At 38.8% G+C, this 13,662-nt stretch overlaps 1 protein-coding gene across 1 annotated transcript; it reads left to right on the forward strand.

Annotated features, from left to right (window-relative positions):
* Positions 1 to 4,548: 4,548 nt before the first annotated feature.
* LOC145500006 (uncharacterized) lies at positions 4,549 to 11,304 on the forward strand. Its single transcript, XM_081479518.1, has 6 exons — positions 4,549 to 5,907; positions 7,926 to 8,036; positions 8,809 to 8,912; positions 9,701 to 9,813; positions 10,038 to 10,082; positions 10,794 to 11,304. The coding sequence occupies exons 2-6, from the start codon at positions 7,939 to 7,941 to the stop codon at positions 10,947 to 10,949; spliced, it is 516 nt and encodes a 171-aa protein (XP_081335644.1). The 5' UTR covers positions 4,549 to 5,907; positions 7,926 to 7,938; the 3' UTR covers positions 10,950 to 11,304.
* Positions 11,305 to 13,662: the final 2,358 nt, after the last annotated feature.

Raw genomic sequence — 13,662 nt, forward strand, 5'->3', positions numbered from 1 at the left:
CGCCTTCCACGTTAATATCTTATCGATTTATATTTGACCTGACACTCTGCTAATTTTTCTCCCTGCTTTTTTCGCTCCATCATAAGTCCCAGCTGAGTTCACAAAGGTTGTTTTCTTCCTTGTCAGTTTCCATTAACTTACTTACTTACTTACTTATAAGAAAGACATTCAGATCTTTTCCCACTTATTTTGACCAAAAAATGTCCGGACTGTAACGGGCCCAGGTTTACACCCGATAACCTGCATTTAAATGCTCTAATCGGGTTTTGCGTCGGACGTCTCTGCGACCACCAAAAGCAATAATCCATTCACAAACAAAGTTAAACGCTATTTAGCTGCCCAGGTGAATTAACATGAATGTGAACAATTCATCTCAAAAGAGTGCATTGGCAAAGTTGGTTTACTCGGTTTTCCGGCGTCCAAATTTAGTTACGTGGAATAAAAAAAAAACGAAGCCGTCGCTCGAGTCACAACCGATTTATTGTGTTTGTTACGTGCAACGTGATTCACCCAAAAATTGCTGTTACTGTTACGTTTTCGTTGTTGTTTACCGAAAATGCGTTGTAAATAAAACACCCCCCCCCCCAACATAACTACAATTAAGTCCAATCAAATTATTTAGCGAATAGATTTTACCTCTGACGGTGAAAGATGGTAAGTTAGTTCTTACCTCGTCTTGGCTTGTTTTAGGTTGCTAGCAGTCGCAGCCACCAGCACACTAAAGGAAAGAAAAAAACCCACACCGATTTGAACGATGCTGCGATAATGCTTGAGCCTGGCCACTTGCAAGAAAATAGACCAATAATGACTTTAACTTTTTTATGTCAAATTTTATTGAAGAACTGTCAAATACACCCGCTATCTTTTGTTCTCAATTATAATTTTCATTGGTCAATTTTCTTCCAAGTGGCCCGGTTCAAGGACCCCAGCTTTAAAGGGCCCTGGTCAGCCACACCTTTCTTTTTGTTTGCATGCGAGAGTTTGGCTATCATATTTTATTCGGAGCATGTGGAAACGAAGGAAATCACTATCTACTAAAGATAATTAAACATGCTTTCAGGAATACAACTTACAGTAAAGCAATAAGATTTAACTTCACCATGCAATATCAATAATTTCAAAAAATGGAGGAGGCCGACTAGGGTCCTTTAAAGTCACAATGAACTTTATATCACTTTTGTCGCTATAATGACATGTCATTTTAGAGAAAAATTGAATACTGTGCCATTGAATATATTATTGAGGCCCAGAAAAAATATGTCACTGAACTAACGATGGTCTGTATTTGCAAATTACTGGTTGAGTTTAGGAGAAGTACGTTTGATCTTCGGTTTCATTGCACCTACAAGTAACTGTATATTTACAACACAATTCATGCTAACTGCACTCACCATTCGACGATCACGGGAAGAATGACTCAAAAAACTATCGTCTTCGCGTTTCCCTTCCATTGATCGAATTGCGCCCTGCACAAGGCGTTTCATCGAGCCTTTGACATGATTGAGGAGACCTAGCAAAACAATAATCGATGAAATGCTCCGCGCAAAAAGGAAAACGGCCGGTTTGGATCAAGTTCTTCGGACGTGAGGATACAAATCAACACTACCGCGTGGAGGAGAATTATGCTGAGAAATTCCTTTTCGTGGCTTTGATCCGTTGTTGTAATTCTACACAACTCAACGGCCAGCTGGTATGTTTTTGTCATAGACGATTTGAGTTCTAATTTCGATCCTCTTCGTCTATTATTTATTATTATTATTTATTATTTATTTATTATTATTTAAAAGAACACGCAAACCCTCACTCTCCGCTTGCCAAAGTAAACCAAGTTTCGCTGTCTTGATTGGATAACGTCACTTCCCCTCCTGCCCCAACTTTCTCAGTGGTTCCCGGCCACATTTGAATTTTGTAATGGCGGAAAGTCAAAGACAGAAATTGTCGCTCAAATAATCTTACTTTTCTTGGGCATTAAGACTTGAAACTTGGCATGGTATTTATTTAACATAAATACTCTTGATTTATCGAAAAAGAAACAGAAGTAATTTTTGATCATAGTAGCACTATAAGGCAGAGTGAAATAAATATACATTTGATTAGATAGCCCTGAGCTTGCTCTACAAGATGACACCGTTTTATTGGTGGTGACACCATATGACGTCAAATGACGTCATTTGATCCGCCATCTTTGACCAGCCATCTTGGATTTTACTATTTTTTAAAAAAGTCTAGAAATAACCGAAATTAACACAAAATCAAACTAAAATGCTTATGAAATGAATAAATTCATGAATTTCTCCAATTTCATGAAGAAAACCGGAAAAAGCTACAGAGTTACCTCAAGAAAAGTTTTGGTCAGACCTGCATGGAATTTGATGGTTGCCATGACAACGTCATAAAAGATGAACACCCAACTGACATAGCAGAATTTTGGGAGAGAATTAAGAAACAGCTACTGAAAGTTTCAGCCACTTAGAGTAAATCGTCTTTTCAAAACTTTGGAAAATTTTATGGAGGGGGGTGGCAGCCAGCCCCCCCTCCCTGTACGTCCGGGGATCAACATTGTGTATAATTATACATTATCTTCGGAAGTATATAATAAGTGCAGTTAAAGGTTACTGTCCCAGCGAAATACCAGCCATTTCCAGCCGTGAAATCACGCAATCTGAAGGATAAGTAATAAACTATAAAACGTATAATTATTTTAACAATACGTTGGTGAAGGTGTGGAGCTGTTCACCAACGTATTGTTGAATATAAAAACTCTGCGATCGGTTAACACTTTTCGACAGCCCATGGGGATACGAGCCTGTTAAATATCGGGAAACCTTCGGATGGCTTCTAATAGGTCTGATTAGGCCCGATGCAAACACACGCCACAAACAACTACATTTCAACATGACGGCCATACAAGAACAGGGTCCGCCTCTTTTTTTATTAAGCATGCGTAACAAAACCGCTGACCAATACATGACAGAGCCTCCTCAAAGAAAGCCAATTCCGCATTCTAAAAAAGTGCCAAGGAAAATTTGATTGTATTTTCTACGAAATGCTTTTCATCAAGGACCGCAATCCCAGTCTCAACACGCAGACTGATTCCATTCGCGCAAAACTCTTCGTTTAAGGGAACATTCCATCACCTACTGTCTTTTAAGTATTTAAACATTCTTTATCATTCACTCTTTGACTTGATAATGACGTTAGCCAAACGTCGAAACGTCGTCAACAAACTTTTAATATGCTATACGGACTGTTTTTTTTTTTATCGTTTAATTATTATTTAAGCAAGGAAATGAACGTAAGTAAAGTAACATGACGTTTCCACCACCTCATGTCATCATTGTCGAATAACAGGAAGTCGTCGAAACGTCATGTTACCTTACTTTAAGTTTGTTATTATTATTATTATTATTATTATTATTATTATTATTATCGTCCTCACGTAATGTTTGCTTAGAGTCCTTAGGGCCGAGACCAGATCATGGTCCTGGGACACTAGGGGATGGCCAGTTTTTAGCTTGATAGCACCCTCCTCAAAATGTGTGCTGTACCTAGCAAGGTTATCTTTTGTAGTTCACTGATGCTTATTTGGCCGGGAATTCTTCCAAGATAAGTTTCTAGTCCCTGTTTGATAGCCCAAGTGCTCCAAGGATAACTGGTATCGTTTTCCCCGGGTAATTTTCAAAGACTATGATTCATCCTCTCTGTCTTTGATGAAGCATGGGTTTCTAATATTCCTTTTCTTTTCACTTGCCCGAGCTCTTTGCTTTTTCAGATGTGCCAGTGGAATTTTGCAACACTGAAAACATCACATGGAGAGGCCAAATTAGTTATCATCGCAACAATCCGCTCACGGATTAAAATTTAAAATTTAAAATTTATTTCATTTTGTCTGTTTAAAACTCGTCACATACCCTGTGTTTCGCGGGAAAAAAATTAAAAACCCAGCGCGCGTCAAAAACTATATTTTTTCACCAGGAAGTTAGCTCGGAACATATACATATTTATATTCGTTTGAATCGTCGATGAAATGACCTTTTCGGGATATTTTTTCCTTTGGGGTCAACAAAATCCTCCGATTACAAAATCACGCCGAACCCACACGTTGCAAAAAAAGTCTCTTCAAAACCCTGATTTTGAAGCGATATATCACTTTAGTGTTAATAGCTACCACACATCGGTAGAACGTAAATCTATTCCTTAACAATCCAGCTTTATCGTGTTATAATTTCAGCGAAATCGAACAAAACCAGAATTAATTAGAATTTTTTTGCGACCTCACTTCTCAGACTTGACCCAACAAAGGGCGCTACGGTCGCCCATAGCAACCGAAAAACACGGACATAACAAAGCCGACGTTTCGGCCAAAAAACTCCAGAATTATCACCTGAGAGCTTAAACTTGAATGGGAACATCATTTTCGAACTTTTTTCAACTAATTTAGACGAAAGAATGGCCTCGGCAGGCTAGAAAAAAGACCGAGAGAAAAAACAGAACAGGACAGCATAACAAGCCGATAATATTTCACCTCGTGGCTTTCGGCACGAAAACGAAAATACAGCTTACTTCTGGATAAATTCAGCCTTAGAAGCCAGCAACTGGTCCCAAATTACTTTCTGTATCCTTACAAATGCCCTGACTTCCATCTCCGAAAGATTTTGCCCCAATTTTGAGCAAATAAACATTTCGCCGAGAGCGTCCGCCATTAGGTTGGCTTGCATACTTAATTAGCTAACTTGCCAAAAATCTCCCGAGGGGGGAATATGACGAAAAGAGCAGAAAAATGGCCTGTTATTGGCTAATGATGAGATCATCCCACTGTCCAAATTTGGTGAGAATCGAAAGTAACGCCAATTTTCTGTCACGTTTTCAATCTATGGTCACTGGGGTGACCAAAATCGAGACTAGGGTATGCATTGAGTTTTAATTAAACTCTTTCAACCGAAGGAACAGGACGAACAGGGCCGAAATACTTGGCAAAGGAAACTGAGAAAAACGTGATGACCTTCACCTGCGTGGCATTACACGTGAAATGAGCATATGGTAATTTTTTATTAAAATCTCGACGCGTTTCGTCTCGATAGGTAGTATTATAGATATTATAGATGGTATTGACAGATTTTACATCTTTTAAATTTAACCAAAAGTTCCAACAGCCAAACTGCAATACGTGAAGAAAAACCAAGACATGTTGAGACTTTCAGGATAACATTTCGACAGTTAGTGTATACAGTTGCGATGTAACGTCAGGGAAATGTTATGTAACTCGCTGAATCACTTCGATGTGAAAAAGCTTATCTTACCCCCACTAGTCCAGGTATGTCATCATTATTATTATTATTATTATTATTATTATTATTATTATTGTAATCATCATCATCATCATCATTATTATTATTATTATTATTATTATTATTATTGACATATCTATATCTATATCTATACTGAATGTACGAGGCATCTAAATCTGCATCCGTGACAATTTATCTCACAAGAAGGAGAAAACGGATTGACGTGAAATACTTTGATTACATAAATTTGGGTGCATTAAACACAGGGCGGTACCAACACTGAAAGTAAGTCTCAAGAGAGTCTACATTCCCCTGAAATGAATGTACCCATGTTTCGCGGCTCTGTGTTTATCTAAAAACAGTTTTGAGTGCTGCTCCTTAAATCCTGAATCGATGTGAGTAGCCGGCAAATTTTTGCACTCGGGACAAAAGACAATTCGCACGAAATATTACTAGACCTAACCTGCTGAAATAGACGGCAAATTCAATGATAATAATATGCAGGTATCGTATTCACATGTAGCTGTACTTAATTTGCATTTTGTGACTACGTGTTATTGTTACCTCTGTCACGGTACCCGAGAGGACGGCTGTCTTACGAGATTACAAACCAACGAAGGTAGATTTTACTGATTTTCTTTTCATTTTTAATTTTTTTTTTGATTTTTTGAGTTACGGAAATGATGCCCGAGCTTGCTGATCACATAAAACCGTTTCTATAGCGCAAATTCGAGCATGGCTGTCTACGAAGACAAGTAGATATAGAGTAGACAATAGGTTTGATCGAACGATAGAAATCGTGTTTCAAGCAACGGACTTGCGGTCAAAAAATTCGAATAATCAAACTAACAATCTGACGGACGATTTAATTTGTGTAATTAAAGGGAACATACCTGGACTAGTGGGGGTAAGATAAGCTTTTTCACATCGAAGTAATTCAACGAGTTACATAACATTTCCCTGACGTTACATCTCAATTGTATGCACTAACTGTCGAAATGTTATCCTGAAAGTCTCAACATGTCTTGGTTTTTCTTCACGTATTGCAGTGTGGCTGTTGGAACTTTTTGGTTGAACTAAAAAGACGTAAAATCTGTGAATACCATCTATAACATATGTAATCCTACCTATCGAGACGAAACGCGTCGAGATTTTAATAAAAAATTACCATATGTTCATTTCACGTGTAACGCCACGCAGGTGGGGGTCATCACGTTTTTCTCAGTTTCCTTGCAAAGTATTTCGGCCCTGTTCGTCCTGTTCCTTCGGTTAAAAGAGTTTAAACAGACAAAATGAAATAAATTTTAAATTTTAAATTTTAATCCGCGAGCCGATTGTTGTGATGATAACTAATTTGGCCTCTCGATGTGGTGTTTTTCTGTGTTGCAAAATTCCATTGGCACATCTGAAAAAGCAAAGCGCTCGGGGAAGTGAAAGGAAGAGGAATATTAGAAACCCATGCCTCAGCAAAGACAGAGAGGATGAACCACAGACTTTGAAAATTACCCAGGGGAAAATTACCATATAAACACCAAGACGACTCATGCCGGACATCTTGGTTTGGAAATTACGTTGCATGGAAACGTTACCTTATGGATTTTTAGAGGATAGAAAGTAAAGTTAAGAGCGAATTATTTTACAGGAAGAGCAAAGTCTTGCCCGATTTAGTGGTTGTTTTTAGCACTGAGGCTGTTCATGATAGCGCTTAATCAAATTTAATTTTCGCATATAAAATAAGGACCGACAAAAGGCCTATTTAAGTATCTAGGACGAATATCATGGTACTTATTTTTCATGAAAATTGTTTTCACAAGATCTCTTTGTCTTGGAAGAAAAGTAATCTATTGAACGCCAACCAGCTTTTAAGACACGGGGCGGTAGCGCCAACGTATGCATTTCTTGAAGCAACATCTGTCTACCACTGTTAAAGCTAAAGTGGACTCGGGGCTCAAAGTCATTTTATTGTGTTTGCAATAATCAACGCAGATTATGAGTGAGAAATACCAGATTTAAATTACAACAGGTTTAAAAAGGAAAAACTCGAGTAAAATTATCTCGCCCACAAAATGGTAATATTAAGCGGCGAAAGTAATTCAGGTCGAAGTCGAAGTGGTATCATCTTTGCAATATTAATGAGGGCCACTAGTTTATATTGTGTATCACCCTCATTAAATAACGGCAGTACTGACTGACTGACTGACTAACTGACTGACTGATAACTGACTGACCCTCGATAAATCGGCCGAAGGCCTCACCCTATTTCTTCCGACTTTTTTCGATTCTTTAAGTAGAATATCATACTTTTTTTTAAAGATATATTGTAGTGAGTTTGATTGCGCCTGTTGCTTGAACAGCACTATACTAAACACGTAAAGATGGCTTTGTTTCACCTTGAATTTGTGAAATTTCAGTCGTATCTATTCGCTTTCGACGGTCCGAACTCCTGATAACTCGAATCTTATAGTAATACTGATGCATGATTTTGTTCAACGCTTCGAGTTGCCGGGAGTTAGATGTGTATAAACACATAAAGATCTATCATTTTCGTAATAAATGCCTTTGTCGTGTTATCGTCTCAGTACCCTATATAATCGTTTTGTTACGCTACACGTTAATGTATCTCGTTTCAATGTGCAGTCGCAGTTGCGGTATGTTGACCAACGCATGCCTGGTGTTACTCGCCCTTCTGCCTCTCGTGGCGCGGTCAAACGAAATTAAACCCTGCCCTGGAGACACTAGAGGAGACAGGTAAGCTGCTTTTCGAGTATTACGTTATTGTTTTAGAACAATCGAGTTTCAGAAGTAATCCGGGATTGCTTTGGGTTTGCTTAAATTCGCTACGTGGATGGTCCTGACCACTCGCGCCCCTTTCTCAGCAAATCGCATTCAAAGCCAAAACCAATCGCGGCTTGCTCACTCATGTTGTCCCTCACTTTAAGCTGTGTGTGTGTTCTCACTCACAAAAAATGTCATGTAGTTTGCCCTCCCATTATATGAACTTAATATAGCCTTTGTAACGTTTTTATTCTTTTTATTTCCACTTATTTTATTCCTAACATATTGCCATTGCTACACAGCATATTTTTTATCGTAGACAGTAGGTCCACGTCAGCCTCTGGCTGCGTTTAATTTAACCCCCTATAACAAATAAAGTATGTACGTATGAATTCATGCATGTATGTACGTGATTACTTTGGTTTTTGGTTTGGAAACACCCTCTAACAGTTACGCAATTAAAAGTTAATTTGTCATTCGTAAGGGCGTTGATAAGTATGCAATATGGTCAACATGAATCATTGATATACTCCGAATTGCAAATCGATAGCTACAAACACCGATTCACTGAACTTTCAGGGGTATGACCAGATAAAGTTAAATGTAAGAGCATTTCCAATATTTATTACTGTGGTAACATAGAACTTTAAGGAAAAGAGCTCATATATACTCTCCTCGGGAGAAGGGTTAACAGCGTTAAGAGCGAGAATATTGTTGATAAATTCGATTATTTATCTTTTGATAGGCGCTGCAATCACGATCCGACTCATCGAGTTTGTGCCAAGATAGGAGTTACAGGCACATCTTTCTGGGAATTTACAGGACAAAGATCTTGGTGTGGCTCAGTGAGTAAGTATGCCCTACTTTATGCATTACAAATTTAATAAAAAGAGATAATAGGCTACCCTCGTTATACGCAGTAATTCCTGTCTATTCCTCTTTATTTTGTCCAGTTAGACTGAAAGTAAGAGAGAGGTTAGTGCGCTATCAGTGAGGTACATATGGTCTGTTTCGTGGCTGGACTAAGTTGTGTGTGCGTCGTCTAAACAGAACATTGCAGAGAAGTGTATTAAAAATTCGATTTACCGGAATTCGTATTTCATATATAGCTCACACGTCGACATCAACTCAAGTACATGTCAAAACTCACGAGTTAATTTTTCTTCAGCTCCTACTCATTTTCAAATTACAGATTAGTGAGGATGGCTGCCCATTTAAATGAAAATAAGCATGTTTTATTATAATATTAAAGGCTGGAGCGAATAACTCATGCGTCTTGAGAGTCGCTTGTAAACTACTTCTCTACAACTAGAAAGGTCAAGAAAAAGTTTGGAGATTTCCAAATTAAATTGACTAAGTAACAATGAGAGCACAGATTCCGAAGTTGTAAGAGAGAGTTCGCTTCGCACCAATTGGTCCAAATAGAATCTTACCCTTCAGCTTTCTCTGTTTCCTCTTAAAAATTCAAATGCGAATCTCTTCACAAAAACACTGCTGCACTAACGTCAAATTTCTTGTTTATTTAATTATTTCCGCCATTGTTAGTGTTAATTTTGAGGCACAAGGATGATACCCATGATGGCTCAAATGAATGGAAAACTTGCACATATGCAAATTTATGTTTGTTCCTAATATAGGTAACTACGGTGATCAAAATGATGGAAAGCTGAGATGTCCTCCTGAGAATCCAACTTGGTGCATTTGTAAGTGGGCCACTGCAAAATGGATCAAAGGAGAGGGTTGCAATGAAGTTAGTATAGGCCACTTTTGAATTTCGTCACTATTATCTACCCACTGCACAATTTCAGAATGAGACGGCGGAGAAGCTCAAACTGTCCCCCCCTTCCTCCTCCTCCTCCCCTCCCCCCACCCCCTCCTCTCTCTTGGATTTTCTCATGAAGCTCAGTTTTTCTACAGTCGGGAATATTCATCTTTAATGAATCCTTTTGCCTCGTCTTTTTTTTTTTTTAACAGCGCATTCAGTTTGACTGCGAGGCTAGCGATGTATGTAACTTGAAGGTACGGAATGAAACTTTATCATTGAGCTTACTTTGTGCGCATGTTCATTTATCGAATTTGATGGTAATCAAAACCGAACCGTGAAGCAAATGCCAAACAAGGTGCGTCAGGGTACTAGTTGTTGTTGTTGTTTTTTTTTTTGAAGTTAGAGGATTTACCACCTCCAGGTCCTGAATCCTATCGTCTGGTGCTCGATTAAATTTTGGCGAGATCCTGTACTTACTCAGTCGGTTGAGGGACGCCCTTGATTTAACGCCATCCCTGCATGAATAAGCACCTTGCGTGAGAGCAAAACAAAAAACAAACTCGAAGGTGCACCGTCTCTGAGACTGCAGCGTTATTCCTGGGAATGTAACTAAAACACGCGTTGGGTGCAACGTTTCTGAAAACAGCAGCCTCGGAAACGAATGTTTCTCGGTTCAAAATGCTATAGTTCCCTTCTCTTATCCAACTCTTACACTCTGATAACGAAATGTGCTGTAAAAGATGAACACTTTCCAACGTATAGCACGCTCGTTCAAGTGACAAGTCCAACCTTTTCCCATAAGCTAGAGTGGACGGTTTTTGAGTGGACGGCGCTTATTTGAGGCGAGTTTAAATGACTTTCCCTTTCACTGATCGGATTTCATTATCAATAAAGGTCGTGAAGTCTTTTTGGAGTTTCCATGTGCTGAATCACACTCAATAAATCTTCCATTCTCTACTTCTCAGGCTTCCTACTTCGATGGTGACGTCGATTTGAAGCCTGCTCATGATTGTATGATGCAGAAGTGCAAGGAACAGTGGGATGCTTGTCCGGACAGCGAATCTCAGGCCAGATCCTTTCACACTCGAGACTTTCTAGAAGCTAGAAATCTACAATTTTAGACCTTGTGTTAACTGGAGATCAGAAGCGCAGGAGATATTTGTCAATAGCTTAGTGTAGAGATGTCATGAAGTAGGACTGCAATTTGGATCTCAATGAGCACTGTGCTTACGGGTGTGTTATTATTTTAATAAATGCGAGTGTTTCAAAACATAACTGATCCCCGGCCCGCTGTTATTTTGATATCACTTTCTCGACGTCTTCGGACGTAGCTAAAGGATTCATTGAGTGCAACGTAGAAGAGACAATTCGCTTTGTTTCCTCTACAAGTGGTTTTATCACTTACTCTTCTTGGAGACCTCCAAGAAAGACTGTATAGGGAATGATGTTCCCGGAGTGATTTTGTCATGCTTCAATTTCTCTAATAAGCGCGCGAATGTATTAGTATATATAAATTTACTTTTTGCACCGTGTCTTGAGTTGGGAATATTTGTTCGAAATGTTGGCTGTGGTGTTTCGCGAGCAATGCGTGGAATGGTATTTCTGTCGGCAAGTTGGTATTAAGTTCCCATCGGGTACATATCTATTGCTTAAAACCTTCGCTGTCGTCGATATCATTCAACACTACCTTGTTTTCTAAGCTAGAGCGGCATTACAAGTGCAGGTAAACTTCATGGACCTTATCCGCCTTGATTTTCCGTTTGCTCTGTCATGGTGTGTATCAGCAAGTTCTCTAGGGGCTTCAGGCAGACTGCTCTTCTTCGAAAAAAAATCTTTTTGGTCCTAGGGATCGGGAGAGGAAATCTTTGGGGAAATAAAACTGCGATTGTGAAATGAATGAGCTAACGCTTAGCAAGAAAATGAAGAAATAAAACAACGCAGAAATGAATGCATACATAAATGACAAAATAATTTATGGATAACTGATAATCTTAATCAAGAGATTATCAAGGTAAGAGAGTGAATCCCCATATAGACCCCCTACGGTGGCTGAACACAGTTTTTGATACCTGTGTTTCGCTCACCTTTTTCTTTAAAACCCTTGATCCTTTGGTCGCCAACGACGACAACGCTCAAGTTAATAAAACAAACTTCGTTTTTATAGTTTAGCCGACGTATGTGCCGTTACCATGGCGATATGATTAAATATAAACAGGCCTTTAAAGTCGGTTTTGTTTATTTGCAGAAAATCTAGGAATTAGATTTTCTTTATCATTTGCATGCAGCAAGCTTGAACGATGCTCACAAGTTAACACTATTTGAATAATAGTTTAACAGAGAGATCCATTCCATTATCCCTTGTAGAGGGTTGACTGGAATATCTAGAATTTTCTTTGCTAAATTTCGATTTTTTTCAAGACTCCAATTTCTTATTTCCTAGAGAATTTTCGTTCCAAATTTCGTGAAATTCTAATGAGTGGTTCTCGAGAAATAGACGTATCTCCGAGAAAGCCATTCCGCATTGAATCGCATTTTTTTGACTTACTACGCATGCGCTGTATTTAACCGGGTTCTTTTGGTAACAAGGAAAAATCTGAGAATTGCTGGGTTCTTTGCATTGTTACCTTTTCTAACATACCTTTCTAATAAAAGATTAAAACCATAAATGAATTGTATTCAATTATGAAGAAAAATAGCACAGATAGCGTGGGCATTGTGCAAATAAAAAGATCGCTGTATCGACGACATGTTTATTTTCTGTAATCCTTGTGCGCGCTGAATCCCATTAGCGAGAGCGCGCGCGAAAACTGTGTTCGGCCACCTTGGTTATTTTTAGAAATGGCACGTGGATGTTATTCGCGCGATACGTGGTTGTTCTCGTGGAGACGACAGGAAAACAACAAAAGCGGACCGTGCGTCCTCGAGAGTTTCAAACGCACAGTCGAATAACAGTAGGAAAAAGAGTCCAAATTCGTTATGTGGAGGTAGTTCTAGCGAGTGCGACGAATTTTCCGAAGGTGAGAATTTGTGAGGTTTTGTCCGATTATAATTTAAAGACAGCCCACGCTAAAGTTTACCTTGAGGCCGGCAGAAATTCAATTCTTGTTTTGCTTGTCGTTAAATCTACTGGCCAAAGAAATTCCCCGACAGGATCACCGCTTGGGATTGTCGCTTGCGCAGCAAAACCTGCGTACAAAGGACACAAGAATGTTAGCTATGAAGATGGACGACAAAAGTTTGCTTCCTTTGGAGTTCAAAGAACATCTCAATGATTGAGGATTATACTTTTGAAAGAAGATTTTACATACTTAGTGCAATTTGCTGATAACTGCACTCGACGATTGACCACCCAAGGAACATTTCGAAGTAGTTCTTTTTTCATCTCTAAAATGCATCTTTTCAAGCGTGAATGGAAACAGTGATATTTTCTCTCTGTTAGCATCTGTCCTTTAACTGCTGTTTTTTTTTATTTTTTTTATCCATTTATTTGTTCACTGTTGGTATCACCACCGAATCTGCCAAGGTTATAACAGTCTATTAGGAGTTAAAAGTAGTGGCTTCAGGTACTCCTTGGAATATTCTGATATCCAGCGACTGTTCGTACAGCACTCCTAGTGAGTGTTGATTTTCCCACAAGAACAGATCTCTCATATATATCTTACAACAAACTATAAAACATTTTATGACATCTTGTAGACAGGACTTCTTTCTAACTGATCACGCCTGAGTTATGATTTCAAAGCTAGTTGTAGGAAATCAAAGCAACACATAGAAGCCCAAGGGCCACCAAACTGGATGCAGCTTTTTGCTTGCTATTTCTATAAAGTGGTGAGT

Source organism: Orbicella franksi, chromosome 10 (assembly GCF_964199315.1).
Source record: "Orbicella franksi chromosome 10, jaOrbFran1.1, whole genome shotgun sequence".
NCBI lineage: Eukaryota > Metazoa > Cnidaria > Anthozoa > Scleractinia > Merulinidae > Orbicella > Orbicella franksi.